Here is a 27,364-nt window from a genome sequence, read left to right as displayed (position 1 = left end):
ATTAGTTTACAGCTAATGACCTGACCTTCTGTTGTCAAACCAATTCCTATCCTACTACCTGGATGTTAACGTTAGTCTATAACAAACTGTAAGAGTTGGAGTTATTTTCCATGACAATGTAGACATGTGATTGATGTGGCCAAATAGGGGAGTTTTTGAAGCACACCTTCAGGCATAGTTTTTCATGACTTTCTTTTTTACAGCTGTCCACATCTGTAATTTTGAAAGAAACCAGATGTCAACATCACAATTATAAAAACAAACCTTTAATTTCAAGAAACATGTTAGTTATTTGAAGAGTTTATTTCCAAAACGTTAAATTCATAATATTTTTACATTTGTGTTTTTTCATCAGCAATGATTGCTTATGGATACCTTCATGTTGTGTGTAAAATATTACTGTTCTCTGATTTTGATTTATAGATTTTTGATGTGAATAAAAAAATTGGGGGGACAAAACAGTATATATCCATTATTTAGCTGGAATGGAATGTTTGTATCCTGTATAACTAACTGACTGTGGTATGTGGATGTCTCACCTAGATATTTTAATCTTAATGCACTAACTCTAAGTCACTCTGGATAAGAGCATCTGCTAAATGACTAAAATGTCAAATGTAAATGTTTTACATACAGATCTCATATTACCGTAGTGAATTATTTTTAATTTTTTTTTTCAAATAAATGTATAATGTGTACTGTTCTTTATTACATATGTAGTTATTTGTAACATTTCACTGTGTAAAACCTAGCAGTACTACTTATTTCTCTGAGAGTGAGGCCGGTATGTAGCGTTTTGTGAAAAAACATGATTTACTTGTCTCTCTGAAAGGAATCCATCAAGTGATAGATTTTAAACAAATCTGTTTTTGAACAACTCCATGTCATGATTTGATATTGAAAACACACATCAATCTCTTTCATAAGTTCTTTAAACAATAAAAGCTCATTTAATGGATATACAGTGTTTTGGAATGAAACTCTTCAATTGTAGATCATTTTTTGTAATGTCGGCCATTTCTAACTACAAATGCCACGCCTCTAATAAATGTTTGCAAAAACATTTAAAATAAAAAGCCTTTCATGGTTCAATCTGTTATTATGTCAAACTTTTACCCACAACCATTCATTTGAGCTGGCTGCCATGGGGTTTTTGAGGCCTTTGGGCTGTTTACTCTCCTTTACTCCTCTGACCTGTGGTAAAGGTAGCTCTCATCTGCTTCCTCATCATAACCTTGGTAACTACCGCCAGTGTCCTCAGGGCAGTGAATACCTAAAGTCCTCTGCAGCTTCTCTTCTTGCTGCCGTAGCTCCATGGAGTCCACCAGGTCATAGATGTTGGCCAGAGACCACATGGGGGAGGGGAACCAGGCTTTCACATCCCCGTCCTTCCCCACCACCAGCATACTGAAGTACTCCCGGTTGATCTTCAGCTGGTCCTGGAGACCAGTGACCACGTCCCGTGACAAAGGCTCGTTCTCCGTTTGGCTCTTTCCTGTCAAGGATAAAGGAAAGGTGTTTGTCATGCTATTTCCCCATTATTGCCATCACCATTTGACTGTTAATAAATCAAATCATAGTTGATTGGTCACGTACAAAGATTTGCAGGTGTTATAGCAGGTGCAGCTAAATGCTTATGCTACTAGCTCCAACAGTGAAGGAGAATGTCTATCAAATACAATACAAATAATAAATCAATCTAAACAAGAAATCAAGAAATGACAGAACTGGTCAAATTAACAATCCAGAGTAGATATATTAGAGTGAGTATGAATCAGTGTGGGACATGACAGAAGAACATACTGCCCTACCAAGCAAAAAGGCAGAAACTGCTCACAGCGTGGAACTGGGGAAAAAAAGGCTTTTATTTACCTTTGTTTCACAGTAACTTTATGCAACTACTGCTAGCATAACCCACATTTTCTCCAGAACAGAATACAATAGAGGCATGATACTTGTCCACATGATTAAGCATGTATTTCATGTATCAAAAATGACATTAACTAATTTTTGACAAAATGAGCAGTTACTGCCTTTTTGCTTGGTAGGGCAGCATAGACAGCTTGTTTTTCTGTAGCATATCTCTTGGAAAAGGTCTGTGTATAGGAATGGTTAGATCATTCAAGGGAGTTGGATTCCATTTCATGCCCAACAACACAGAATGCACGACATGTTGACATTAACTGTTGACATTGTGTCAGTACACAGTATTATCTTTAGAGAAAACAAACAAACTCACCATTGAGTGGAAACAGTTCCACAGAGCCTGAGGCTGTTGGTCCTGTTCCGATCAACTTCAACAAGGCAAAATGACGGACGCCTGTTGGAAAGACCAACAATGAAATGTAAGTATTTAGTCATTATTCTTCCATTACTTGTGAGTGAGAACTATTGTGATAATAGCATAACGTTGCTGAGGTTAACCCACAATAACTTTTAGACTAGTCTGGTTGGAGATGTTTAACAGGGAGCCTAATACTGACCCATGGGACAGGCCTGTCCTCTCAGCCCCTGGAGCTGCTGTTGGAAGGAGTAGTCGTCCTCAGATGGAGTAGAGATGATCAGCAGTCTCCTTTTAGACATGAACCTGGTGGGGATAAATGGCTCTATTATTATCTGTGCCCTACACTTTAATATTCATATAATATAATTTCATGAAATCACAAGTCCAATACAGCAAATGAAAGATAAACATCTTGTGAATCCAGCCAACATTTCCGATTTTTTTAATGTTTTACTGCGAAAACACAATATATATTTATGTTAGCTCACCACAATAGCCAAACACACAACGCCATGTTTCCACCGCAAAGGTAGCTTTCACAAAACTCACAAATACAGATAAAATTAATCACTAACCTTTGAACAACTTCATCAGATGACAGTCTTATAATATCATATTATACAATACATTTATGTTTTGTTCGAAAATGTGCATATTTATAGGTATAAATCGTAGTTTTACATTGCAGCCACCGTCACAAATAGCACCAAAACAGCCAGAATAATTACAGAGAGCAACGTGAAATACATAAATACTCATCATAAAACATTTGTGAAAAATACATGTTGTACAGCAAATGAAAGATAAACATCTTGTGAATCCAGCCAATATTTCAAAATTTTTAAGTGTTTTACAGCGAAAACACAACATATATTTATGTTAGCTCACCACAATATCCAAAAACACAATGCCATTTTTCCACCGCAAAGGTAGCTTTCACAAAACCCACAAATAGAGATAAAATGGATCACTAACCTTTGAACAACTTCATCAGATGACAGTCTTATAACATCATGGTATACAATACATTTATGTTTTGTTCGAAAATGTGCATATTTATAGCTACAAATCGTGGTTTTACATTGTGAATACGTCGCCATAATGCACTAAATTGTCCGGAGAAATTTTGGACAGTCACGTAATCTAACCAAAAAACTCATCATAAACTTTACTAAAAAATACATGTTGTACAGCAAATGAAAGATACACTGGTTCTTAATGCAACCGCTGTGTTAGATTTAAAAAAATAACTTTAGTACAAAGTACAGCATGCAATATTGTGAGACAGCGCCCAGCAATTCTCCGCCTTGTTGGAGCCAACATATACCACAAAAATACGAAATAACATCATAAATATTCTCTTACCTTTGATGATCTTCCATCAGAATGTAGTGCAAGGAGTCCTATTTCCACAATAAATCGTTGTTTTGTTTTAGAATGTCCATTTCTTCTGTCGAATTAGCAACTTTGGCTAGCATTGTGGCGCACACGTGTCCATCATCTCTTGGCACATGGAACGAAAAATTCCAAAAGTCACAATAAACGTCGAATAAACTGGTCAAACTCGGTTGAAAATCCATCTTTATGATGTTTTTCTCATATGTATCCAATAAAGTCCGAGACGGAGCATTTCGTCGTGTATACCTAACGCATTTCAGAAGACAATGTGGGGTTCCCTGGTGCGCAGTTGAATACTGCCAATAGGGCGGACCTGTCACTCCAAAAGCTCTCATTCGGTCTCACATCAAGCTAGACACCCCATTCAACATTCTTCTGCCTATTGACATCTAGTGGAAGGCGTATGAAGTGCATACAGATCCATAAATATAAGGCAATTGAATAGGCAAGCCCTGACACAGAGCCCCATTTTCAGAATTTTCACTTCCTGTTTGGAAGTTTGCTGCCAAATGAGTTCTGTTTTATTCACAGATATAATTCAAACAGTTTTAGAAACTTCAGAGTGTTTTCTATCCAATAGTAATAATAATATGCATATTGTATAATCTAGAACAGAGTACGAGGCCGTTTAATTTGGGCACGATTTTTTCCCAAAGTGAAAACAGCGCCCCCTATTAACAAGAGGTTTTAAACATTATTATCTGTGCCCTACACTTTAAACATTATTATCTGTGCCCTACACTTTAAACATTATTATCTGTGCCCTACACTTTAAACATTATTATCTGTGCCCTACACTTTTAACATTATTATCTGTGCCCTACACTTTAAACATTATTATCTGTGCACTGCATTATAAAGCACTATAACCCCTTCATTTACATTTTAGTTGACAATTTAATCCAGAACAATTGGAGTTAAGTGCCTTGCTCAAGGGCACATCGGCAGATTCTTTACCTAGTCGGCTCGGGGATTCAAACCAACGACCTTTCGGGTTATTGGCCCAACGCTCTTAAACACTAGGCTACATGCTGTCAAGTATTATAATAATTTTTTGCAGCTTTAAAGTATTTAAGTACTATGGTGTCATTACAGATACTGTGTAGTCTTAATCACATACCTCAACAATGCCCCGCCCTGGTCTTGGGATTTGGAGCAGGCCAGTGGAGTTTTTCTCTCTCTCTCCATTTCAGATCGTCGCGATGGAAAGGTGTCAACATATTCCATCAACGCAGATGAGGGTGAAGGTACATCAAATACTTTCTAAAAGGGATATAAATCATTAGGATACAAATACCACATACTGCATTTATAATTGGCCCGTTAAGTACAAGAAAAATGTATACACTTTTCTGAGGAAAGTGATCTGTGTTATCAAATGATCACTGGCAAGATAGAGATTATGCTTACATTGGGTTTCAGGTCATAGTCAGTCATAGTCATAGAGAAAACCTTAGAGGACATCCCATACTGCTTCATCAGTTGAGAGATGAGATCTGGGTCAGTGAACTTCTCTGGTAGTGAGGTGAATGGCGCCTCAGAATCTGGAATATAGAAATGCAGAGTTTTACTGTATTAAAGCCCAAAGAGGAACCCGATTATTTGTTAAAGACATGATCCGCAACTTTGGCGGCTGCCAAGTATTTTTTAAACCTCCCACTTTGGGCTGAATGTGTCAATGTGTAGTTCATACATGCATAATCTATGAGCACTATTACTGTCTTACCTCAACTATCTACAAAATCCCTAGTTTGAAAGCGACTGTTTTTCTGGAAGCTGTGCTACGCCCTTTCCCCTACATTTTCCCACATGGGCCAACCCCCTAGAAATTCAAGTTCTAGCCAATGAGCTTCAGCCTCTCGCCATTTGAGTGACAGCTAGAAATATGCTCACACAGCAGAGCGAGAAAGAGAGAGTAATGAAATGGTGCACATATAGATATCTGCACATATGTGATGTATTATGCAATTTCGGGTTCCACTTTTGGCTCGTGAGGGCTACTTTCAGAACTACTGGCTAAAAAGTATAAAAAAGTACCGGATAATCTCTATAATACTATAATAACACTATAATCCTGAAGAGAATAAGATATAGGATCAATGTAGGATCTATCTAAAGGAGATGGAGTCAGTAGACACAGACACACACATAGTAGTACCAAGTTGGTAGTGGTGTAGGGTGAGGGTAGTGTCAGGCCCTGAGCTCAGGATGGTTGCCATTGTAACTTTTCTCAGGGCAAGGTCACAGAAATGAAGCTCGTTCTCCTCCCTCTGCTGGACATACTGAGGTGTGCTGGCACTGGGCGTGGCTATCACCTGTATCACAAATGGACGAACACATCTATCACAAACACACAAACAGATTAATTGATACACTTAAACGTAACTTATAAAATCACATACCATAAGTCTTTTCTTCCCCTTCAAATGCTCTACAAAGTCCATCAGTGCTTTCTTATTGTTCTCATTCACTTCTCTGTGATTTTTCCTTCGTCTCCCTCTCCCTTTCCCTTTCTTCCCATCTTTCTTTCCCTTGCCTTTTTTGGGGGATTTATTTTTCTCCAAGGTTTCTTCTCCCCCACCAACGTTCTCTGGTTTATTATCTCTAGAGTTGGCTACAGTCTTTTTTTCTCTTTTCTCTACAGTCGAAGGATATGTGTTTATTTCTGTAAAAACATTTCCATTCTTCTTTTGGTTGTCCTTTCCCACATCTTTGGAGTTTGCCTTCCCTGCGATGAATACTTGTGTTCGTTTTGAATCAGTGGTCGTCTTTCGAATGATGAACCTGGAGCGACCGCTGAGAATGTCCTGAATTTTGCTCTTCAGTGCAGCCTTCTTGGCCACGGTATTCCTCTGGGTGACAGAGGTAACGTTTCCCTGCATATAGGGACTGAACACCTTCTTTTTCACAGGAATCTTTTTCTTCAACAGCTTCTTCTTGGTGATTTTACATTTCAGAGGGGAGCCCTTCCTGGTGAGTTTTTCCAACTTGCGCAAGGGGAACTGATCAATGACCTCTAGGATGGCCTCCACACGGACAGGGTAGGGGAACCGCTCACTCACCCTAAGGTTCTTCTTCATGACTAGCATGGAGAAGCCTTGATCCCCCAGCTCAAGGTAATGCAGCAGCTTGGTGACCATGTCTGAGTCAATGCTCTCCATGGTGGCCTCTCCTTGGAAGGTGGTCTTCTGGATCCTGCCTTCCATCATGGCGTTCTGGATGATGGTGACGATGAAGGTGTCCCTCTCGGCCAGGCGGCAGTTCAGCCCCTCCTGCTCCATGTCCTGAATCTGTTTCTCCATCATGCGGAGGTAGTTGTCGCTGTGCGACGGGGCCGTGATTACCCACAAACGCTTCTTACCTGCAAAATCATCCAGGAATTCCTGTTCTGGGTCAAGGACTTTCCTGGTCTCGTGGTCTCCCTCTCCTCCATGATCATCCTCCGGAGCCAGGAGACCAGCAGGTTCTTTATACTGAGGTCTGGTCTTATGTCTTCCCTTCCCTGGCTGTGAGGCAGAAACCCCTAGGCTGTGACTCCACAGAGACATAAGGACAAGCAGAGCACAGAGCAACCTAGACATCCTCAGTGGGGTGGTGGTCACTTTATAATCCACAGGGAAACTGCCTTGAAGCAGACACAGCACACAGCTGAAGTGATGATGTCTCTCCCAAGCAGATTGGCTTGACTGGGGATAAGGAGGAATACTCCACGGCTCCTGGTTCACATTATAGTCCAACGTTGTTACAGGAAACTCCTGGAATTTTTTCAACTTCAAAGCATACTCTCTTAAGCAGCATGCTTGGTGGGAGCTCCTCTTCAGACTGAGACTGCCTTCAATGTGTTCGATGCTGAGCTATAGAATAACAGAGTGGAGGAAAGAAAGGGTGAGAGCGGAGGGGGTACTGAAACCTGAGCTTTTACAGATTCCAACATAAAAACAGGAACATAAACAAGCATTCATCTGTATTGTACATCTAAATTAAACATAGGATATATTTATTGAAATTAGAACATTAAACGTAAACATCATGCAGTGCACAGTAAAACATATTTTCTTCCATTGTCGTGAACAAACTTACTTGGGATCGTATTGCGATCCAGAGACGTTTGAGAGACAGACACGAGGCTTGTTTGGTGCTTCATGCCTTAAAGGCTGCCACATCTGGGGCCCATTATTACACAATACACCCCACAGTGCCTGGACTCCATGAGTGGACAAGATCCCAGCACAGCAGACCCAAGCTGAGGGAGAGAGAACGCTATGAATAGAATATGATTCACATTATTGCTGAGATTTAGAGAATGGCTTTATTTGACAGTTTTGATCCCAGCATCTGTCAGATATTCAAGTGCTGATTTTATAGGTGATAAATAGCAACAGGTAGCTTAATCCCATGTTTTCGTCTTGATCTATGTTTTTAAAGGTAAACTTGCTCTTTAAAGTATTGTTTTTACTAATTCACCATCCCACTCATGAGGTTTGAGGTTTGACACTCACACCACACACTAAAGCAGTTGTTGTCCAGATTATAGCTGGCAAAATCCTTTCCATGCTCAATCTTTACAGGGGTGCTATCCCTTCTACTTCACTGATGTTGAAGGGTTAGGGATATCCTTGTCTCATCGCGCTCCAGCGACTCCTGTGGCGGGCCGGGCGCAGTGCGCGCTAACCAAGGGGGCCAGGTACACGGTGTTTCCTCCGACACATTGGTGCGGCTGGCTTCCGGGTTGGAGGCGCGCTGTGTTAAGAAGCAGTGCGGCTTGGTTGGGTTGTGCGTCGGAGGACGCATGGCTTTCGACCTTCGTCTCTCCCGAGCCCGTACGGGAGTTGTAGCGATGAGACAAGATAGTAATTACTAGCGATTGGATACCACGAAAATTGGGGAGAAAATGGGATAAAAAAAATAAAAAAAAACATTTTCTTAGGGATCGGCGTCCCGTCAACTGGACAGTTGTAAATCATGCAGCACCTTGTGTCACGATCGCAGATTTTAGAGAAACAACAAATGTCGGTACATATACAGTGGGGAGAACAAGTATTTGATACACTGCCGATTTTGCAGGTTTTCCTACTTACAAAGCATGTAGAGGTCTGTAATTTTTATCATAGGTACACTTCAACTGTGAGAGACGGAATCTAAAACAAAAATCCAGAAAATCACATTGTATGATTTTTAAATAATTAATTTGCATTTTATTGCATGACATAAGTATTTGATCACCTACCAACCAGTAAGAATTCCGGCTCTCACAGACCTGTTAGTTTTTCTTTAAGAAGCCCTCCTGTTCTCCACTCATTACCTGTATTAACTGCACCTGTTTGAACTCGTTACCTGTATAAAAGACACCTGTCCACACACAATCAAACAGATTCCAACCTCTCCACAATGGCCAAGACCAGAGAGCTGTGTAAGGACATCAGGGATAAAATTGTAGACCTGCACAAGGCTGGGATGGGCTACAGGACAATAGGCAAGCAGCTTGGTGAGAAGGAAACAACTGTTGGCGCAATTATTAGAAAATGGAAGAAGTTCAAGATGACGGTCAATCACCCTCGGTCTGGGGCTCCATGCAAGATTTCACCTCGTGGGGCATCAATGATCATGAGGAAGGTGAGGGATCAGCCCAGAACTACACGGCAGGACCTGGTCAATGACCTGAAGAGAGCTGGGACCACAGTCTCAAAGAAAACCATTAGTAACACACTACGCCGTCATGGATTAAAATCCTGCAGCGCACGCAAGGTCCCCCTGCTTAAGCCAGTGCATGTCCAGGCCCGTCTGAAGTTTGCCAATGACCATCTGGATGATCCAGAGGAGGAATGGGAGAAGGTCATGTGGTCTGATGAGACAAAAATAGAGCTTTTTGGTCTAACTCCACTCGCCGTGTTTGGAGGAAGAAGAAGTATGAGTACAACCCCAAGAACACCATCCCAACCGTGAAGCATGGAGGTGGAAACATCATTCTTTGGGGATGCTTTTCTGCAAAGGGGACAGGACGACTGCACCGTATTGAGGGGAGGATGGATGGGGCCATGTATCGCGAGATCTTGGCCAACAACCTCCTTCCCTCAGTAAGAGCATTGAAGATGGGTCGTGGCTGGGTCTTCCAGCATGACAACGACACGAAGCACACAGCCATGGCAACTAAGGAGTGGCTCCGTAAGAAGCATCTCAAGGTCCTGGAGTGGCCTAGCCAGTCTCCAGACCTGAACCCAATAGAAAATCTTTGGAGGGAGCTGAAAGTCCGTATTGCCCAGCGACAGCCCCGAAACCTGAAGGATCTGGAGAAGATCTGTAGGGCACATAGAAAATTGCAGCATTGATACTGGATAATGTCTACATGCAATAAATATAGTGTATGCTACTTTTATTTGATAGATACCAAAACAATTGATAGTAGGCCCACAGTTCAGTAGGCCCACAGTTCAGTCAATGTACTTATTTGAATTTATTAGGGATCCCCCTTAGCTGCTTCCAAGGCAGCAGTTATTCTTCCTGGGGTCCAAACACATTAAGGCACTTACATTGCACATAAAAACAAATTACATTATTACATCACTACATATCTACAATACAAAATGTATAATACCACCATACAACAATATTACAATGTATGCGTGTGTAGAGTGAGTGTGCTAGTGTTTATGTGTGTATGCCTGTGTTTGTACCTCTGTGTGTGTCCATTCACAGTCCCCGCTGTTCCATAAGGTGTATTTTTATCTGTTTTTTTAAGATTCTACTACTTGCATCCATTACCTGATGCAGAATAGAGTTCCATGTAATCATGGCTCTATGTAGTACTGTGCACCTCCCATAGTCTGTTCTGGACTTGTGGGGTATGCATGGGTGTCCGAGCTGTGTGTTAGTAGTTTAAACAGACAGCTCGGTGCATTCAGCTTGTCAACACTTCTTACCTAAACAAGTAGTGATGATGGCGTTGACGGGACGCCGATCCCTAAGAAATGTGAAAAAAAGTATTTTAAAGTGCTGCTCCACCTTCTAACAGCACTATCAACAAGGCAGGTCCTACCTAGTTTTGTCACATCTGGACTACTGTTCAGTCGTGTGGTCAGGTGCCAAAAAGAGGGACCTCAGAAAATTACGATTGGTTCAGAACAGGGCAGCTCGTCTGCCCCTTAAAATGCATTTTCTGGGCCTCCCGGGTGGCGCAGTGGTCTAGGGCACTGCATCGCAGTGCTAGCTGCGCCACCAGAGTCTCTGGGTTCGCGCCCAGGCTCTGTCGCAGCCGGCCGCGACCGAGAGGTCCGTGGTGCGACGCACAATTGGCATAGCGTCGTCCGGGTTAGGGAGGGTTTGGCCGGTAGGGATATCCTTGTCTCATCGCGCTCCAGCGACTCCTGTGGCGGGCCGGGCGCAGTGCGCGCTAACCAAGGGGGCCAGGTACACGGTGTTTCCTCCGACACATTGGTGCGGCTGGCTTCCGGGTTGGAGGCGCGCTGTGTTAAGAAGCAGTGCGGCTTGGTTGGGTTGTGCGTCGGAGGACGCATGGCTTTCGACCTTCGTCTCTCCCGAGCCCGTACGGGAGTTTTAGCGATGAGACAAGATAGTAATTACTAGCGATTGGATACCACGAAAATTGGGGAGAAAATGGGATAAAAAAAAATAATAATATGCATTTTCTTAGGGATCGGCGTCCCGTCAACTGGACAGTTGTAAATCATGCAGCACCTTGTGTCACGATCGCAGATTTTAGAGAAACAACAAATGTCGGTACATATAAGTGTCTTATATCGGCCGAAAGTTTAAATTCTTGTTAATATAACTGCACTGTACAATTTACAGTAGCTATTACCTTGAATAAAATGCCATGCTATTGTTTGAGGAGAGCTCCTAACAACAAAACACTTTTTTTCACCGCGATAGGTTTGATAAATTCTTCTCTGAAGGTGAAATGTGTACTTACATTCTGAAACCTTGCTCTGTTTTATCATCCAAAGGGTCCCAGAGATAACATGAAGTGTCGTTTTGTTAGATAAAATCCTTTTTCATATCCTAAAAAGGTCCATATAGCATGCACGATCGATTTTGAATTTCCACCTGTTCAATTTGCAAAGAAAGGAATCTGTGAAAATCTAACCCTAAACGTTGTTTCAATCGGCCAAATCACGTTCGTATGTATTCCTCAGAGATCCTAGAACGTAACCAGACTTCACTATATCATTAGGCGTGTAATATATCCTATAGGGCCCCATATTTGGTCAGAGAGCGATGCCTTCATGGCACACCAATGACGCGGGCGGTCTTCACTTCAACAACTCTAACTTTGTCAAATAAGCACCAATCGGGGTCAAACAAACCCTGTATATGTTGTAAAATGCAGCTACTAACATTTTGCGGCAGCACGCCTTTTCCTTTTGGACAAAAATTATAAGAATATTCAGAGTTATGAAGTTCTGAAAACTGGTTGTTTTGCAAATGTTGAACTTATAATATGGCTACTAATACTGGAAAAGCTAAATCAAAGTCCAAGTATACAGATTTCACCATATTCTAATATGAATGCAATTGTCTCCTTCACGATTTGCCCAAATATACCTTGATGACTTCACACTAAATGTCATGTAGTTCGCTCATGCTTCAAGATATCATGCACATACACTGCTGCCATCTTGTGGTCACCATCGGAATTACAACCAGAGTGATGGCTAGAACTGGGACCTTTCTCTTGCATTTCTCTTGCAAAGATGGTGGTAGAAAAATACCGGAGGGCGGGCTGCCTTCTGAGAATTTGTAGGCGATCGAATAAACCCCCTCTGCCTTCCATTTTGCTAGCAAATATGCAATCTTTGGAGAATAAAATCGACGAGCTACGCGGAAGATTAAACTACCAACGGGACATTAAAAACTGTAACATGTTATGCTTCACAGAGTCGTGGCTGAACAACGACATTATCAACATACAGTGTTGTATTACGGCAGTGTTACGTTACTACACCTAATAGGAAATGCACATGCGCACTATTGGGCCCAGGGGCTGTAGAGCACGAGAGGTTTTGACTAAACGAAACTAACTGTACTCCTGTCTCCTGCCTGGTCATTTCTCCACAACACAAATATTACAGTGGCGACATTGCTTGAAGGGAAGAATGTTGCGTGAGTAATGAAACTCAAAATGATTATGTAAATCGTCAGTTATTTATGCATTTTTTTTGCCAGTAGAAAAGGCTAAGCACTGCTAGTAGGTACAGTGTTCAGGAGCTGCCAAGTAGCAAGCCTATTGGAGTCCAGAATAGTGACACTGCCCTCTGGTGGTTAAATTAAAAACTGTCATTGAACCCATTGAAATTAGGCAATCTCAGTGGAGAAATATTGTAAAAAAAAGAAGGAAGAAACAGTGTGTACATTATTACAAATGAGTACAGTGAATTAAGTAATTGCAGAAACTTCTGAAATGAAGAAAGTGAAGAATTACATGAAAATTCAGAAAATTAAGGAATACAAGGAATGAGGAAACTGAACAATTAACTGTGAAAATGGCAACCATTGGCCGAGTACCAGAGTTTGAGGCTACAAAAGAGGATTTTGATTCCTTTTTAGAGCGTTTTGAGTGTTGGCTGGCTGCAAATTAAATCAAAGATGAAAAGAAAGCAGACGTATTTCTCAGTGTTTTGAGTCCAACTGAGTATGGATTGCTGAAAGGTCTCATTGAACCAACTAAAAGCAGTGGAGTGTCAGAAAGGTGTTCACAAGGTCAGTGATGCACGTGGTGGAAAAGGCTCACAAAAGACACACTTTTCTCAGTCCCGTCCTCAAGGTTACACAAGAACAAAGCAGCTCAAATCACAAAGGTCTATGTAAGGGTTGCGGAACTGGTGGCAGTGAAGTCAAACGCAGGAGAGTAGAAATAGGTAATAGCCGGAGCAGTTTAATTTCAAAACCAACGGCAATAAAAAAATTAACCTACATGGGTAAAAAACCCGACACGCACCAGTAACATAGTGCACAAGCACGTACAAACCAACAATTCCACACAAGGACATGGGGGGAACAGAGGGTTAAATACACAACACTTAATGAGGGAAATGGAAACCAGGTGTGTAGGAAAACAAGACAAAAAAAATGGAAAATAAAAAGTGGATCGATAATGGCTAGAAGGCCGGTGAACACCACCCGAACAAGGAGAGGAAATGACTAGTGTGGAATTCGTGACAGTCTAAGCCAAGTTGCAACAGATGTGGGGGAGATAATCATCAACACAGTGAATGTCGATTCCAAAATGAAAAGTTCCACAATTGTGGAAAGGTTGGACATTTACAGAGAGTGTGTAAAGCTCCAAAACGCACAGCAAGAGCACACAAGGTGAAACAGTATTGGAACTGTTCACAGTGTACACAGCTCAACAACAAAAAGATGGAATCTATCTCAGCATGGAGTTAGCGGGAAAACCAGTAGAAATGCAGCTGGACAAGGGAGCATCTGTATCTCTGGATCCAGAGAGACTCTACAAAGAAAAACTGAAAGAGTGTCCTCTTCAGCCAGCGTTCATCCGCCTTTCTTCTTACACTGGTGACACTATTCCTGTTTTAGGGCAGATCCAGGTACCAGTCCGGTATGAGGGGAAGGAGTGGACTCTACCGCTTGTCATTGTTAAAGGAGAAAAATCAGCCTTGCTAGGCAGAAACTGGCTACAAAAGTTCAAGTTGAACTGGGGAGAAATCTTCAGTCTGAGAAATGACAAACCAGTGAGTCAGGCTACACTCACTAACATGCTGGAGAAGCACAAATAACTTTTCAAATATGGCTACGGCGAAATATAAGACTTCACAGCAAAGTCAGAGTGCAAGAAGGAACCAAGCCTATCTTTCACAAATCACATCCATTTCCCTATGCTCTTAAGGAAGCAGTAGAGAAGGAACTGGACCGCCTACAGAAGAATAACATCATTACGAAAGTAGAGAGGAGCGACTGGGCCGCTCCAATCTTTGTAGTCCCAAAGAAAGACAAGACCGTCAGAATGTGCGGAGACTACAAGGTCACAGTAAATCGCTGCATACTACCAGAGGAATATCCACTACCAAATGCTGAAGATCTGTTTGCCACTCTAGCTGGTGGGAAGGTTTCAGTAAGCTGGACCTGCCATTCGCTTATCAGCAACTGAAGCTAGATCCGGAGTCAGAACAGTATCTGACCATCAATACACACAAGGGGCTATTCAGATTCAATCACTTGGCCAATGGAATCTCGACAGCTCCAGCGATATTCCAACACACAATGGATCAGATCTTGGACTGTATAGACAATGTTGTGTGCTTCATGGACGACATCCTTGTGTCAGCACCCTCCATTGGAGAGCAACTTGTAGTGCTGGACAAAGTGATGTCAAGACTTGAGAAATATGGAGTGAGAATGAAACGCAGCAAGTGTGAGTACCTCTAGGACTCAGTGGAGTATTCGGATACAAGATTGATGCACGAGGCCTGCACCGAACCAACAGCAAGGTGGAAGCAATCATAAACGCACCAGCACCCACAAATATCTCAAATCTGAGATCATTTTTGGGGCTCCTGAACTATTACGGAAAGTTTGTGGCAAACTTGTCCACATTGTTGCATTCGCTTCACCAACTGCTGAAGGCCGATGCAAGATGGAATTGGTCCCCACAATGCGAAGAAGCATTCAAGACTTGTAAACAGCATCTGCTAAAGAGCAAGTGGCTTGCCCACTACGACACAGAGATGAAGCTGAGACTCGCGTGTGATGCATCTCCATACGGAGTAGGAACCCTCATTTCACATGTTCTACCGTCAGGTGAAGAACACTCTATTGCATTTGCATCACGGACTCTGTCACCAAGTGAGAAAAGTTATGCTCAAATTGAGAAGGAAGCCCTGAGCATAATATTCGGAGTGAAGAAGTTTCACAAATACCTATACTGAAGGAGGTTTCAACTGCTGACAGATCACAAGCCTCTGTTGGCCATCCTTGGACCAAAATCAGCCATACCAACCCTTGCTGCACTTAGAATGCAACGTTGGGCTCTGATATTGCTAGCCTATGACTGCGAGATTGAGTACAGACGATCCAGTGATCACGCAAATGCAGATGCACTATCAAGACTACCATGCAATAGTGACTCCGACAGTGAAGATGATAGAGCAGTCTTCCAGATCTCTCTCATCAAAAAACTACCCATATCTGCTTCAGACATAGCAGAGGAAACGAGGAAAGACCCAGTGCTTTCCAAAGTCTTGGACTTAACATTAGGCGGTTGGCCAACCTTCGTAAATGACGATAACCTTCGTCCATTCATTGACAAGATAGACCAATTGTCTACTGATCAAGGATGTGTTCTGTGGGGATCAAGGGTGGTGGTAACTCAAACATTTCAGGGGAGACTGCTATCTGACCTGCATGAGGGACATCCAGGGATCACTCGAATGAAAGCACTTGCCCGCAGTTATCTGTGGTGGCATGGACTGGATCTGGACATTCAACAGCATGTAGACCACTGCTCACCTTGTGAAGCTGTTCATCACAAGCCTGCTGCTGCACCTCTTCATCCACTGTCCTGGGCTGCCACACCATGGGAATGCGCCGAGATTGACAAGCAACATTCCCTTGTTGTCCGCGATGTCCATTCCAAGCAGATGGAAGTGTTCCCTACTCAACTGACCACAGCTGAGAAGACCATCAATTGGTCCTTTGGACTAGTCAAGGAGTTCGTATCGGACAATGGCTCTCCTTTCACCTCAAACAACTTTGAAATGTTTCTCAAGAACAACAGAGTAAGGCACATCCTGTCACCACCTTACCATCCGGCATCAAATGGAGCAGCGGAAAGAGCTGTGCAAACCTTTAAGAAGGCCTGGATTAGACTTAAGGTTCAGTCTGTGCCAATCCACCAAAGGCTTCCCCGTTTACTTACAGTAACACACCACACACAGTAACGGAACGTACACCAGCTGAACTGTTTCTGAAACACCAACCACGTACCCGCCTGACATTGTTGAAACTTATCTTTGGCACAGACTTATCAAGCACTGTGGCAAAGCACCAGCTACAGCAGAAGAAAGCTCCTGACAAACACTCAAAGACTGTCAGAGAATTCAAAGAGGGAGAGAGGGTGATGGTGCGTGATTTCAGACACCCCAAGCGCCTATGGAACTCAGGTGTGATCTTGCAATGCAGAGTACCTTTTACTTACCAAGTCCAAATTGGTCATCGCCATGTCAGCGTTCATGTGGATCATCTGCTACGGTCCAAAGACCCAGCAGAGACATGCCGAGAGAACAAGAACAATAATGACCCCCAGGACTATTCTCCTGACTGTGGACGTACGGGAGAGACAGAGCCTGACCTTCCACCCGAACCTGGCCCACCACCGGAAGCTCAGGAGGACCGGAGATATCCTATTCGACAGCGAAGGGCACCTAAAAAGCTTGACCTGTGAGTTGAGCTGTTTCAGGAGGTAACAGACAGTAAAACAAACAAACACTTTAATATGTCCTAGATAAAAGGAAAGAAAAAGGACATTACCTAGGTTAGTTATTAGGACACAAATTCCACCTTCGGGGCAGAATAATCCCCTGGATTTGTGCTGGGCTCTGAAAAGTCTGCTTCATCCCAGTAGTTGAAAAATGTTTAAGAATACATTGTTCAGATATTGCATTAATAGTTCCCAAATGTATGTACCTTGTTCTCTGGGAGTTAAACACTATGGGGGAGGAGTGTAGTATCTGTGATCTATATGTTGACATCTGTTGATATTAGTTACTATGCTGTTACTAAGCAGTAATGTATTACGGCAGTGTTACGTTACTACACCTAATAGGAAATGTACATGCTCACTATTGGGCCCAGGGGCTGTAGAGCACAAGAGGTTTTGACTAAACGAAACTAACTGTACTCCCGTCCCCTGCCTGGTCATTTCTCCACAACACAAATATTACAATGATAAGCTACAGGACTGTTTTGCTATCGCAGACTGGAATATGCTCCGTGATTCCTTCGATTGCATTTTGGAGCACATCACATCAGTCATTGGCTTCATCAATACGTGCATCAATAATAAGTGCCCACCCCAAATCACACCCTGACCTAACCAAATAGAGAAATAAAACGGCTCTCTAAGGTCAGGGCGTGACAGTACCCCCCCCCCCCCCCCCCAAAGGTGCGGACTCCTGGCCGCAAACCTGAACCTATAGGGGAGGGTCCGGGTGGGCATCTACCCTCGGTGGCGGCTCCGGTTTGGTACGTAGCCCCCGCTCCCTACGCTGATCCCTCCGCTTCTGTGGAACCGGACCGCGGATCGTCGCCGGAGGCTCCGAACTGGGAACCACCGCTGGAGGCTCCGGACTGGGAACCCCTGCTGGAGGCTCCGGACTGCGGATCGTCGCTGGAGGCTCCGGACTGCGGATCGTCGCTGGAGGCTCCGGACCGTCGCTGGAGGCTCCGTACCGGGGACCGTCGCTGGAGGCTCCTTGCCCTGGATTATCACTGCAGGCTCCGGGCCATGGATCATCACTGGAAGCTTCGTGCCATGGATCATCACTACAGGCTCCGGGCCATGGATCATCACTGGAGGCTTCGTGCCATGGATCATCACTACAGGCTCCGGGCCATGGATCATCACTGGAGGCTTCGTGCCATGGATTATCATTGGAGGCTTCGGGCCATGGATCATCACTACAGGCTCCAGGCCATGGATCATCACTACAGGCTTCGTGCCATGGATCATCACTACAGGCTCTGGGCCATGGATCATCACTGGAGGCTTTGTGCCATGGATCATCACTAGAGGCTTCGTGCCATGGATCATCACTAGAGGCTTCGTACGTGGAGCCGGAACAGGTCTCACAGGACTGAGGAGACGTACTGGAGGCCTGGTGCGTGGAGCTGCCACAGGGCTTACCAGGCTGGGGAGACATACTGGAGGCCTGGTACGTGGAACCGGAACAGGTCTCACCGGACTGGGGAGATGCACTGGAAACCTGGTGCGTGGAACAGGCACCGGATACACTGGGTCGTGGTGGAGCACTGGAGGTCTCGAGCGTAGAGCTGGCACAACCCTTCCTGGCTGGATGCCCACTTCTGCCCGGCAAATGCGGGGCGCTGGCACAGAGCGCACCGGCCTGTGAATGCTCACTGGAAACACCATGCGCATCACCGCATAACACGGTACCTGACCAGTCACACGCTCCTCACGGTAAGCACGGGGAGTTGGCTCAGGTCTAAACCCTGACACTGCCAATCACCCCGTGTACCCCCCCCCAAAAAAAATTGGGGGGCTGCCTCTCGTGCTTGCCTCGATGGTTTAACGCCTCGTAACGTCGCCATTCTGCTCTCGCTGCTTCTATCTCCTCCTTCGGACGGCGATACTCCCCGGCCTGCCTCCAGGGTCCTTTCCCATCTAGGATTTCCTCCCAGGTCCAGTCCTCCTGACCACGCTGCTTGGTCCTTTGGTGGTGGGTAGTTCTGTAACGCTCGTCGTCGTAAGGAAGAGTGGACCAAAGCGCAGCGTGGAAAGTGTTCATGATTTTATTGATCAAAGAAACACTCGAACAAAGTAACAAAACGAAAGCGAACAGTTCTGTCAGGTAAACAGATACTAAACAGAAAAAACTACCCACAAAACACAGGTGGGAAAAAGGCTGCCTAAGTATGATTCCCAATCAGAGACAACGATAGACAGCTGCCTCTGATTGGGAACCACACTCGGCCAAAAACAAAGAAATAGAAAACATAGAATGCCCACCCCAAATCACACCCTGACCTAACCAAATAGATAAATAAAACGGCTCTCTAAGGTCAGGGCGTGACAGCCTGGGTAAAATCCCATTTAAACAGGGGAAGCTATAAAAAAGTAGGATGTGTCAGAACTCTGTGGCTTTCTAATATTTGAGTAAATCAATTCTGCATTCTGGTTACATTTACAGATGGTTTTATGGCAAGTAGTCTTTTGTTAGTGCGTTCTATTTCTATTCCAGTGTACCAGGACTCAGGGTGATATTTGGACTCAAACCACAATGTAGTCATTTGCCGATATATACCATGTAAGATGCTGTGCCTGTAATCAAAAGCAAACACTGCAATCATGTTGAAAATGGTAAGGAACACTAAAGGAACACTAAAGGAGAACACTAAAGGAGAATGATGTGGTTCTCTATTCGGTTTGGGCGAAGTTCACTAACTGTAACTTGTAGGGGCCAGATGTGAAAGGGAGAGGACTTGAATATTGGATCGCCATTCACATTCCATGAGAGTGAAAGGTTAATTAATGAACAAATCAGTGTCGTAAAGGGCCTCTATTGACTTGTATAGTGCACCATCATAAATGTCATCTACACTGTGTATCTGGGCTGGACCTAGAATACTTATATTCTAATGCTTTCCAGAATTTGGGCTCTGATAACTTTTCCTCTAGTTGATTTTTGACTGACAAGTTCATGAAAACTGATCCCCTCTTCACAAGAGATGGCATATCCCCAGGGAGGCAACCACATTATGTGCAGTGATCGGGCACACCACAACACCTGAGCTTTGTATTGTTGTCACAATGAGGCTATTTGCATGGTTTGGACCATTGTGTTGTGCTTCTTTTTTTTTTTCAACATAGAAAGATAATATCAATATTTAATACAAGTAAAAACGAAGTTGTCTTCGGTGTTCTTTTGTAACATGTTTAATTGTATATAATTACATAGGCTAATCATTACCCATGTGACTGAGTTGACAGCCTATTGGTAATACAACTTAATGGCCTTAATTCCTAGCCACTGTGCTTCTACACCTGCATTGCTGGCTGTTTGGGGTTTTAGGCTGGGTTTCTGTACAGCACTTAGTGACATCAGGTGATGTAAGAAGGCCTTTATAAATACATTTGATTGATTGATTGATTGATAACGATGTTTAACAACAATCAAGTTTGTTGCTGTTCTAAGATGACACCATTCATTGATTTAGATTTATTACAGTAAGTACTTTTCTGGTAAGTATGACCTAATTGTTACTTGTTATTTCCTTTGTCACTATCCCTCATGACACACGCACGCACGCACGCACGCACGCACGCACGCACGCACGCACGCACGCACGCACGCACGCACGCACGCACGCACGCACGCACGCACGCACGCACGCACGCACGCACACACACACACACACACACACACACACACACACACACACACACACACACACACACACACACACACACACACACACACACACACACACACACACACACAGAGTTTCTTCTGTTATATCCTATGAACTCTGGCCCTCATCTCTCTCCTCTCCTCCCCAGTTATGACCGAGCCTATGAACAACAGTGAAACTGACTAACACAGGTTCGCAGCCCTGGACACACATGCAGGCGAAGGTAACACAACACACTGTTTCAGCTGTTATACTTGTTTCAGCTGTTATACTGACATTTTCTGTTCGTGTGTATCAGATCAATGCTTCTTTTTTAATAACCAACTCTGTTGAGTTTATGCGAGTGACTGATTGACTGTACAATCTGATTGATTGTACATGGGAGGAATCCAGAACATTACTCTGGGATCCAAAAGGAGTATGTCAGTTTCAAGGTCCCAGCTTTGAGAGAAAGAAGCCATGTCAGTCACGTGCAGAAACCAACAATAATGAATAATGTAAATCATGTTTATATGACTTGTTTGTGTAGCAGTATATAAGGACTGAAAGGGAACACCCTTATAAGAGTTTTCATCAAGCTTGGATTGAGTTTGTGAACCTCTCTGACCGTGATAATAAAGATTGATTCATTTACATTGAGTTTGAGTCATTAGTGGTGAATTTCTATAACAACTGTTAAAATGGAGCCAAACATTCACACACACACAGATTCTGCCGTTAAATCCTATGAACTCTGCCCCTCTTATCTCTCTCCTCTCCACTTAAGACCGAGCCTATGAACAACAGTGAGACTGACTAACACAGGATGCAGCACTGGACAGCCATGCAGGTGATTTTTCTAGGAATCATCTTTTATACAGCGCTGGAGCTGAAATGGACAATCAAAATCATCCTTTGTTGCTCCATTGAATAATACAATTGCAATGGAATCTGATATATTGTGCTTTGTCCATTCTTTTGAAAATGTGTATTGTCCTACAGTAACTTCTCTATGAACCTACAGGACTCCTACAGCAAAATGGGCCCAAAATCCTGTGGGATATCCTGTAGATAAGACCCTTCCTTATCGTAGTCATTCAGGAAAAAATCCAGCAGGATTTATTTTAGGACTATCTGCAAGATTCATGCATGATTTTTCTCCTGAAGGACTACCTTTAGGATTCCTGCTGGACTCTGCAGGATTCCTGCAGAAATTGTCCCACAAGGAAGTGGGAAAATCCTTTGGGATATTCGTTTTCCTGCAGGATTCCTATATTACTTTTGTTGTAATGTAACAATCGTCTAAGGGAGGAGACCAAAACGCAGCGTGGTAAGTGTTCATGCCTTTATTAGAAAAGTGAACACTATGACAAAAATAACAAAGAGATAAACAAAGATAGAACAACACGAAACAGTTCTGTCTGGTACTGACACAAAGACAGAAAACAACTACCCACAAAACACAGGTGGGAAAAGGCTACCTAAGTATGGTTCTCAATCAGAGACAACGATAGACAGCTGCCTCTGATTGAGAACCACACCCGGCCAAACACACAGAAATAAAAAACATAGAACACAAAACATAGAATGCCCACCCCAACTCACGCCCTGACCAAACCAAAATAGAGACATAAAAAGGATCTCTAAGGTCAGGGCGTGACATGTAAGAGATTTAACAAGTGACATCAATAAGGGATCATAGGTTTCACCTGAATTCACCTGGTCAGTCTATGTCATGGAAAGAGCAGGTGTCCTTAATGTTTTGTATGCTCAGTTTATATATTTCCAATGCAATAAAACAAAGTATATGGAGAGAAACTGCAGGATTCTACATTTTTGGCATATTAAATTCATTTGTATTTCATGTCTCCCATTCAAATCGTAAATATCCACTGTTGCAGCCTCCACATGGGCAAATGACTGGCCCAGTTTGGAGGGCTTGGCCTACTTAAAAGTGTCCAACAGTACCATCTGCTGTAGACATCAACATCTTACGCCAAACATCCACAGACGTCAGAAATACAAACGTCTATATTTTTGTATTCTTTTTTAATTACTCACTCTCAAGATAAGCCACATTTATTTCATGTTATATGTTCATGCAACCATGATTTAATTGTTCCCAATATGGGGAACAATTAATATGATTTACATTATGTTCCCAATATGATCAAAAAAGATAAACCCACAATTCAACGTTTTATTCTTGAGCATCACTTTGACAAATAAGTATGGAGTACATCCTTCTATTGATCATTAGGGTGACTACCTCAAAAACGCTTAAATGTCTGTTCAAAATGATCTATTTCAATACCCTGGTAGGTATATGCTGTACTGTTGTTGACTGTATGAAGTGGGCGGTTCTGTCCAATTCATGTAATTTCTTCCGGTTGGAATGAATTTTCGACTGTGCTGTGGTTCACAAAATCAAGACAGTCTGCAAAGGTCAGTTGTGTTATTTAAAGAAAGCTTCTTTTTTAGTTGTTGACCTGTTGGTTTATTTTTACACACAAACAGCTGTGTTGGGGAAAGTGAAAGCCTTGATGGCCTCCAGTTTGATGCAAAAAAGCTTAGTTTTTGTTTGTTAGCATTCGCGTTAGCTCTGCTAGTTTTGCTGCCGAGACCTTTCATTCAATAAAAAAAGGGAAGTGATGGTCGGCAACTGCTCTAAATCCGTTCTGAACAGATGGCTCGCTATCTGTCCAGCTAATGCACAGTATTTTGAGGCGAAAACTACAAATAATGTCATGCATTTTTACACAGCAAATAATCAGTATATGCTAACTATCATAACCCAGATGGCAAATTGGTGCTGTTGCAATGAATGAATGAATTTGATTCGGTTCGTCATTCGCTTTTGATGGCTATGCACGTATGTTTGCATAATTATATTGGCAATATAAACAAATAAATGCCGATTTAACGTACATGTCATAACACTTAATCACACCAAAAGAGACATAGGTAGTTAACGTTAGACCAAAGATAACTGGCTGGACTAGCTAGCTAGATAGCTGAACAACAATGGTCAGTAGACGGTTTTGGTTAATTAAGCCTGCCAGGCGAATCATATTGCTGACGTGGTATGTATTTCGGTAGCTAGCTAGAGTTAAAAAATTTTTTTAGCACGTTAATTGAGGTATTCTGAAGAAATGAGGTCACACACAAGTTGAAGCTTACAGTGTGGAAAGGAAACCCACTGTTTCTATGAAATCTGCTTGATCAGCATATAGAGAATTAAATTATAGTTGAATCTGCAGGAAACATGTCTGCCTTTATTCAGTAGCTAACTAGCTATGTCAGGACAGAATTTGTAGCATTAGCAAATGCGTTCCTCCTAGCACTGAAACTGGTTGGTAAGCGAGGCCCAATGAATTGAAGCCTATATAGTAAACGCACTCTCTCAAGTTCATGGTTTCACAATATCTGACATTTACAGTGCATTCGGGAAGTATTCAGACCCCTTCCATTTTTCCACATTTTGTAACATTGTTACAGCCTTATTCTAACATGGATTAAATAAAACATTTGACTCAATCTGCACACAATACCCAATTCGAAAAAAGTGTTTTTCAAATTTAAAAAAGTGTGTGTATATCTATCAGATACCTTATCTAAGTATTCAGACCCTTTGCTATGAGACTCGAAATTGAGCTCAACTGCATCCTGTTTCCATTGATCATCCTTGAGATGTTTGTACAATTTGATTAGAGTCCACCTGTGGTAAATTAAATTGATTGGACATAATTTGGAAAGGCACACACCTGTCTATATAAGGTCCCACAGTTGACAGTGCATGTCAGAGCAGAAACCAAGCCACAACCCAAGACAGGGTTGTGTCGAGGCACAGATCTGGGGAAGGGTACCCAAACAGTTCTGCAGCATTGAAGGTCTCCAAGAACACGGTGGCCTCAAACATTCTTAAATGGAAGAAGTTTTGAACCACCAAGACTTCCTAGAGCTGGCCGCATGGCCAAACTGAGCAATCGGGGGAGAAGGGCCTTGGTCAATAAGGTGACCAAGAACTCGATGGTCACTCTGACAGAGCTCTAGAGTTCCTTTGTGGAGATGGGAGAACCTTCCAGAAGGACAACCGTCTGTGCGGCACTTGACCTATCAGGCCTTTATGGTCGTGGCCTGATGGAAGTCACTCCTCAGTAAAAGGCACATGACCGTCCGCTTGCAGTTTGCCAAAATGCACCTAAAGACTCTAAGACCATGAGAAACAAAATTCTCTGATGTAACCAAGATTGAAAACTCTGGCCTGAATGCCAAGTGTCACGTCTGGAGGAAACCTGGCGCCATCCCTACGGTGAAGCATGGTGGTGGCAGCATCCTGCTGTGGGGATGTTTTTCAGCGGCAGGGACTGGGAGACTAGTCAGGATCGAGGCAAAGATGAACAGAGCACAGAGAAAGAGAAACTCTCCAAATACAGGTGTGCCAAGCTTGTAGCGTCATACCCAAGAAGACTCAATGCTGCCAAAGGTGCTTCAACAAATTACTGAGTAAAGGGTCTGATTACTCCATATTTTTAAATAAATAAATATAACAAATTCTTAACCTGTTTTTGCTTTGTCATTATGGGGCATTGTGTATAGATTGAGGAAAAAATAAAAATTTTATAAATTTTAGAATAAGGCTGTAAGGTAACAATGTGGAAAAAGTCAAGGGGTCTGAATTCTTTCTGAAAGCACTGAATATTATATTGGATAGAAAGGCACTAAATATCTGGTATCATTATTATGAATGCCCATACAACTCTGCTGAGCTGACTCTGTTTTCTGTAATGGTGTACTATCTAATCGATACTGCCTGGAACCCCCTAGGACCTGAACCACACCAGAGTCTTCCAGTCAAGAGGTTCACTCTGGTAACAGCTCTTATCTCGACACATCAGGCCTCTGAAGTGACTAAGCTAAACATATTACACACAGCTACACAGGGTCACCGGACGTTTGTGGACATTATATTTGGAGTGTCCTTGACTGCCTTTCAATATGAAAGCCTATTTGATTTACTAATTGAACTGACACATGCTGAAAACAGTTAAACGGGTATATTAGTGACGCTAGCAATGATTTACTTGCAGTATAAGGAGAAATATTTTCCTGTTGCTGCATGCTTTTAGGTTAAATGGGCATGTCTGTGTATAGCATACTGGGGTACATTCTTATTGTATTAACTACAGAGTCGTGTGTAAAGATAGACCAGCTGAGGCAGTGGTATAGGGGCTTGTGTTTAGGAACGGAGTTGGGCATGCCACGATAGGTCAGTCGGTTTCTCTACTGTTCACAGTTCACTCTCTCACCGTCTTGCCCCCCTCTTCTCTTTCCCATGTTGTGGTGTGTGGGTGTTTATAGGAGGAGGGTCGATCCTGCTGCACAGCTCCTCCTTGTGTGTCTGCGATGGCGTCGAGCCTTCTGCGTGTGGTGGCTACCAGCTGCTCTGCTCCACTGTTCAGTGTGGTGGCCTGTGTTCGGCTGCAGGCTAGTGCCCGGTCAGTGAAGACGCCATGCCTGCGCTTCTTCAGGACTCAGCAAGCTCTCAACCGCTGCGCCAGTCCAGGTAACTAGCATAACTACTCTCCCTCCGACAGCACCCAGCACTATGCTACAGTAACCCAGGTAACAGCTTGAGCACAATAATAATTACAATACACATACACACCAATGTAAAACATAGGATTGCCTTCTCTTATGCTTAGTTGATCATTGATCAAAATGTTATCCATAGATTTTGGACAAACATGTAGCCTATCATCCACAGTCACCTGTTTACTCAGACAATGCATGTCTTGGTAGTTGTCCGAAGAGGAAGCATGGCAGGGGCCATTTCTTTTGCCGCCACCTCTTTTTTTGCCTTTGTTGCAACCAACCAAGGTCATATTATAGATACTACAGCGTACACTCACAGGTCTTCCCCTTCCCACCCCCTTCTCTCTTGGATGTGTGCGACCAGCAAAACCTGCAACTAGAGTTAGAAATGTAATGAGGTGTGTGTCTGTATAGCCAGAATCTGCTGGCTGTTTGCATGTTCCAGCTAGGGCTCGGCGATATGGCCAAAATATCATATATATATATATATATATATACAGTATATCACAAAAGTGAGTACACCCCTCACATTTTTCTAAATATTTGAGTATATCTTTTCATGTGACAACACTGAAGAAATGACACTTTGCTACAATGTAAAGTAGTGAGTGTACAGCTTGTATAACAGTGTACATTTGCTGTCCCCTCAAAATAACTCAACACAGAGCCATTAATGTCTAAACCGCTGGCAACAAAAGTGAGTACACCCCTAAGTGAAAATGTCCAAATTGGGCCCAATTAGTCATTTTCCCTCCTCGGTGTCATGTGACTCGTTAGTGTTACAAGGTCTCAGGTGTGAATGGGGAGCAGGTGTGTTAAATTTGGTGTCATTGCTCTCACACTCCCTCATACTGACTGGTCACTGGAAGTTCAACATGGCACCTCATGGCAAAGAACTCTCTGAGGATCTGAAAAAAAGAATTGTTGCTCTACATAAAGATGGCCTGGGCTATAAGAAGATTGCCAAGACCCTGAAACTGAGCTGCA

The 27,364-nt window shown here is 43.0% G+C and overlaps 2 protein-coding genes and 1 long non-coding RNA gene across 4 annotated transcripts in view; 2 read left to right on the top strand and 1 right to left on the bottom strand.

Annotated features, from left to right (window-relative positions):
* Positions 1-250: 250 nt before the first annotated feature.
* On the bottom strand, positions 251-7,850 carry LOC139536990 (coiled-coil domain-containing protein 80-like). The gene is made up of 8 exons (XM_071337767.1): positions 7,763-7,850; positions 6,085-7,536; positions 5,841-5,997; positions 5,093-5,226; positions 4,803-4,945; positions 2,484-2,587; positions 2,240-2,320; positions 251-1,495 (listed from the first exon to the last, which is right to left on the bottom strand). The coding sequence occupies exons 2-8, from the start codon at positions 7,261-7,263 to the stop codon at positions 1,182-1,184; spliced, it is 2,112 nt and encodes a 703-aa protein (XP_071193868.1). The 5' UTR covers positions 7,264-7,536; positions 7,763-7,850; the 3' UTR covers positions 251-1,181.
* On the top strand, positions 2,248-21,737 carry LOC139536997 (uncharacterized). The gene is made up of 3 exons (XR_011667445.1): positions 2,248-2,345; positions 20,952-21,026; positions 21,570-21,737. It is a non-coding gene; the product is annotated as an uncharacterized lncRNA (long non-coding RNA).
* Positions 21,738-23,111: 1,374 nt separating this feature from the next.
* Positions 23,112-27,364, top strand: part of LOC139536974 (NAD(P) transhydrogenase, mitochondrial-like) — a 70,175-nt gene continuing 65,922 nt past the window's right edge. The window contains exons 1-3 of one of the 2 annotated variants that reach the window (XM_071337756.1): positions 23,174-23,227; positions 25,610-25,653; positions 26,144-26,348. In XM_071337756.1, coding sequence (XP_071193857.1) covers positions 26,189-26,348 — 160 coding nt within the window. In that variant the 5' untranslated portion in view covers positions 23,174-23,227; positions 25,610-25,653; positions 26,144-26,188. Of the gene's footprint in view, positions 23,228-25,609; positions 25,654-26,143; positions 26,349-27,364 lie in introns of both variants that reach the window. The other variant, XM_071337748.1, reaches the window with a different exon arrangement.

Source organism: Salvelinus alpinus, chromosome 1 (assembly GCF_045679555.1).
Source record: "Salvelinus alpinus chromosome 1, SLU_Salpinus.1, whole genome shotgun sequence".
Taxonomy (NCBI): Eukaryota; Metazoa; Chordata; class Actinopteri; order Salmoniformes; family Salmonidae; genus Salvelinus; species Salvelinus alpinus.
This window is presented reverse-complemented; position numbering and strand designations above follow the sequence as displayed.

What these genes read in the sequence shown, in the direction of transcription:
- LOC139536990 (XM_071337767.1), bottom strand. Translation starts at nt 7,263, where the DNA reads ATGTCTAGGTTGCTCTGTGCTCTGCTTGTCCTTATGTCTCTGTGGAGT. An exon ending in AGGGGAAGAAAAGACTTATG is followed by an intron (nt 5,998 to 6,084) that starts GTATGTGATTTT and finishes TTTGTGATACAG; the next exon opens with GTGATAGCCACGCCCAGTGC. An exon ending in CCTACACCACTACCAACTTG is followed by an intron (nt 5,227 to 5,840) that starts GTACTACTATGT and finishes TCTATATTCCAG; the next exon opens with ATTCTGAGGCGCCATTCACC.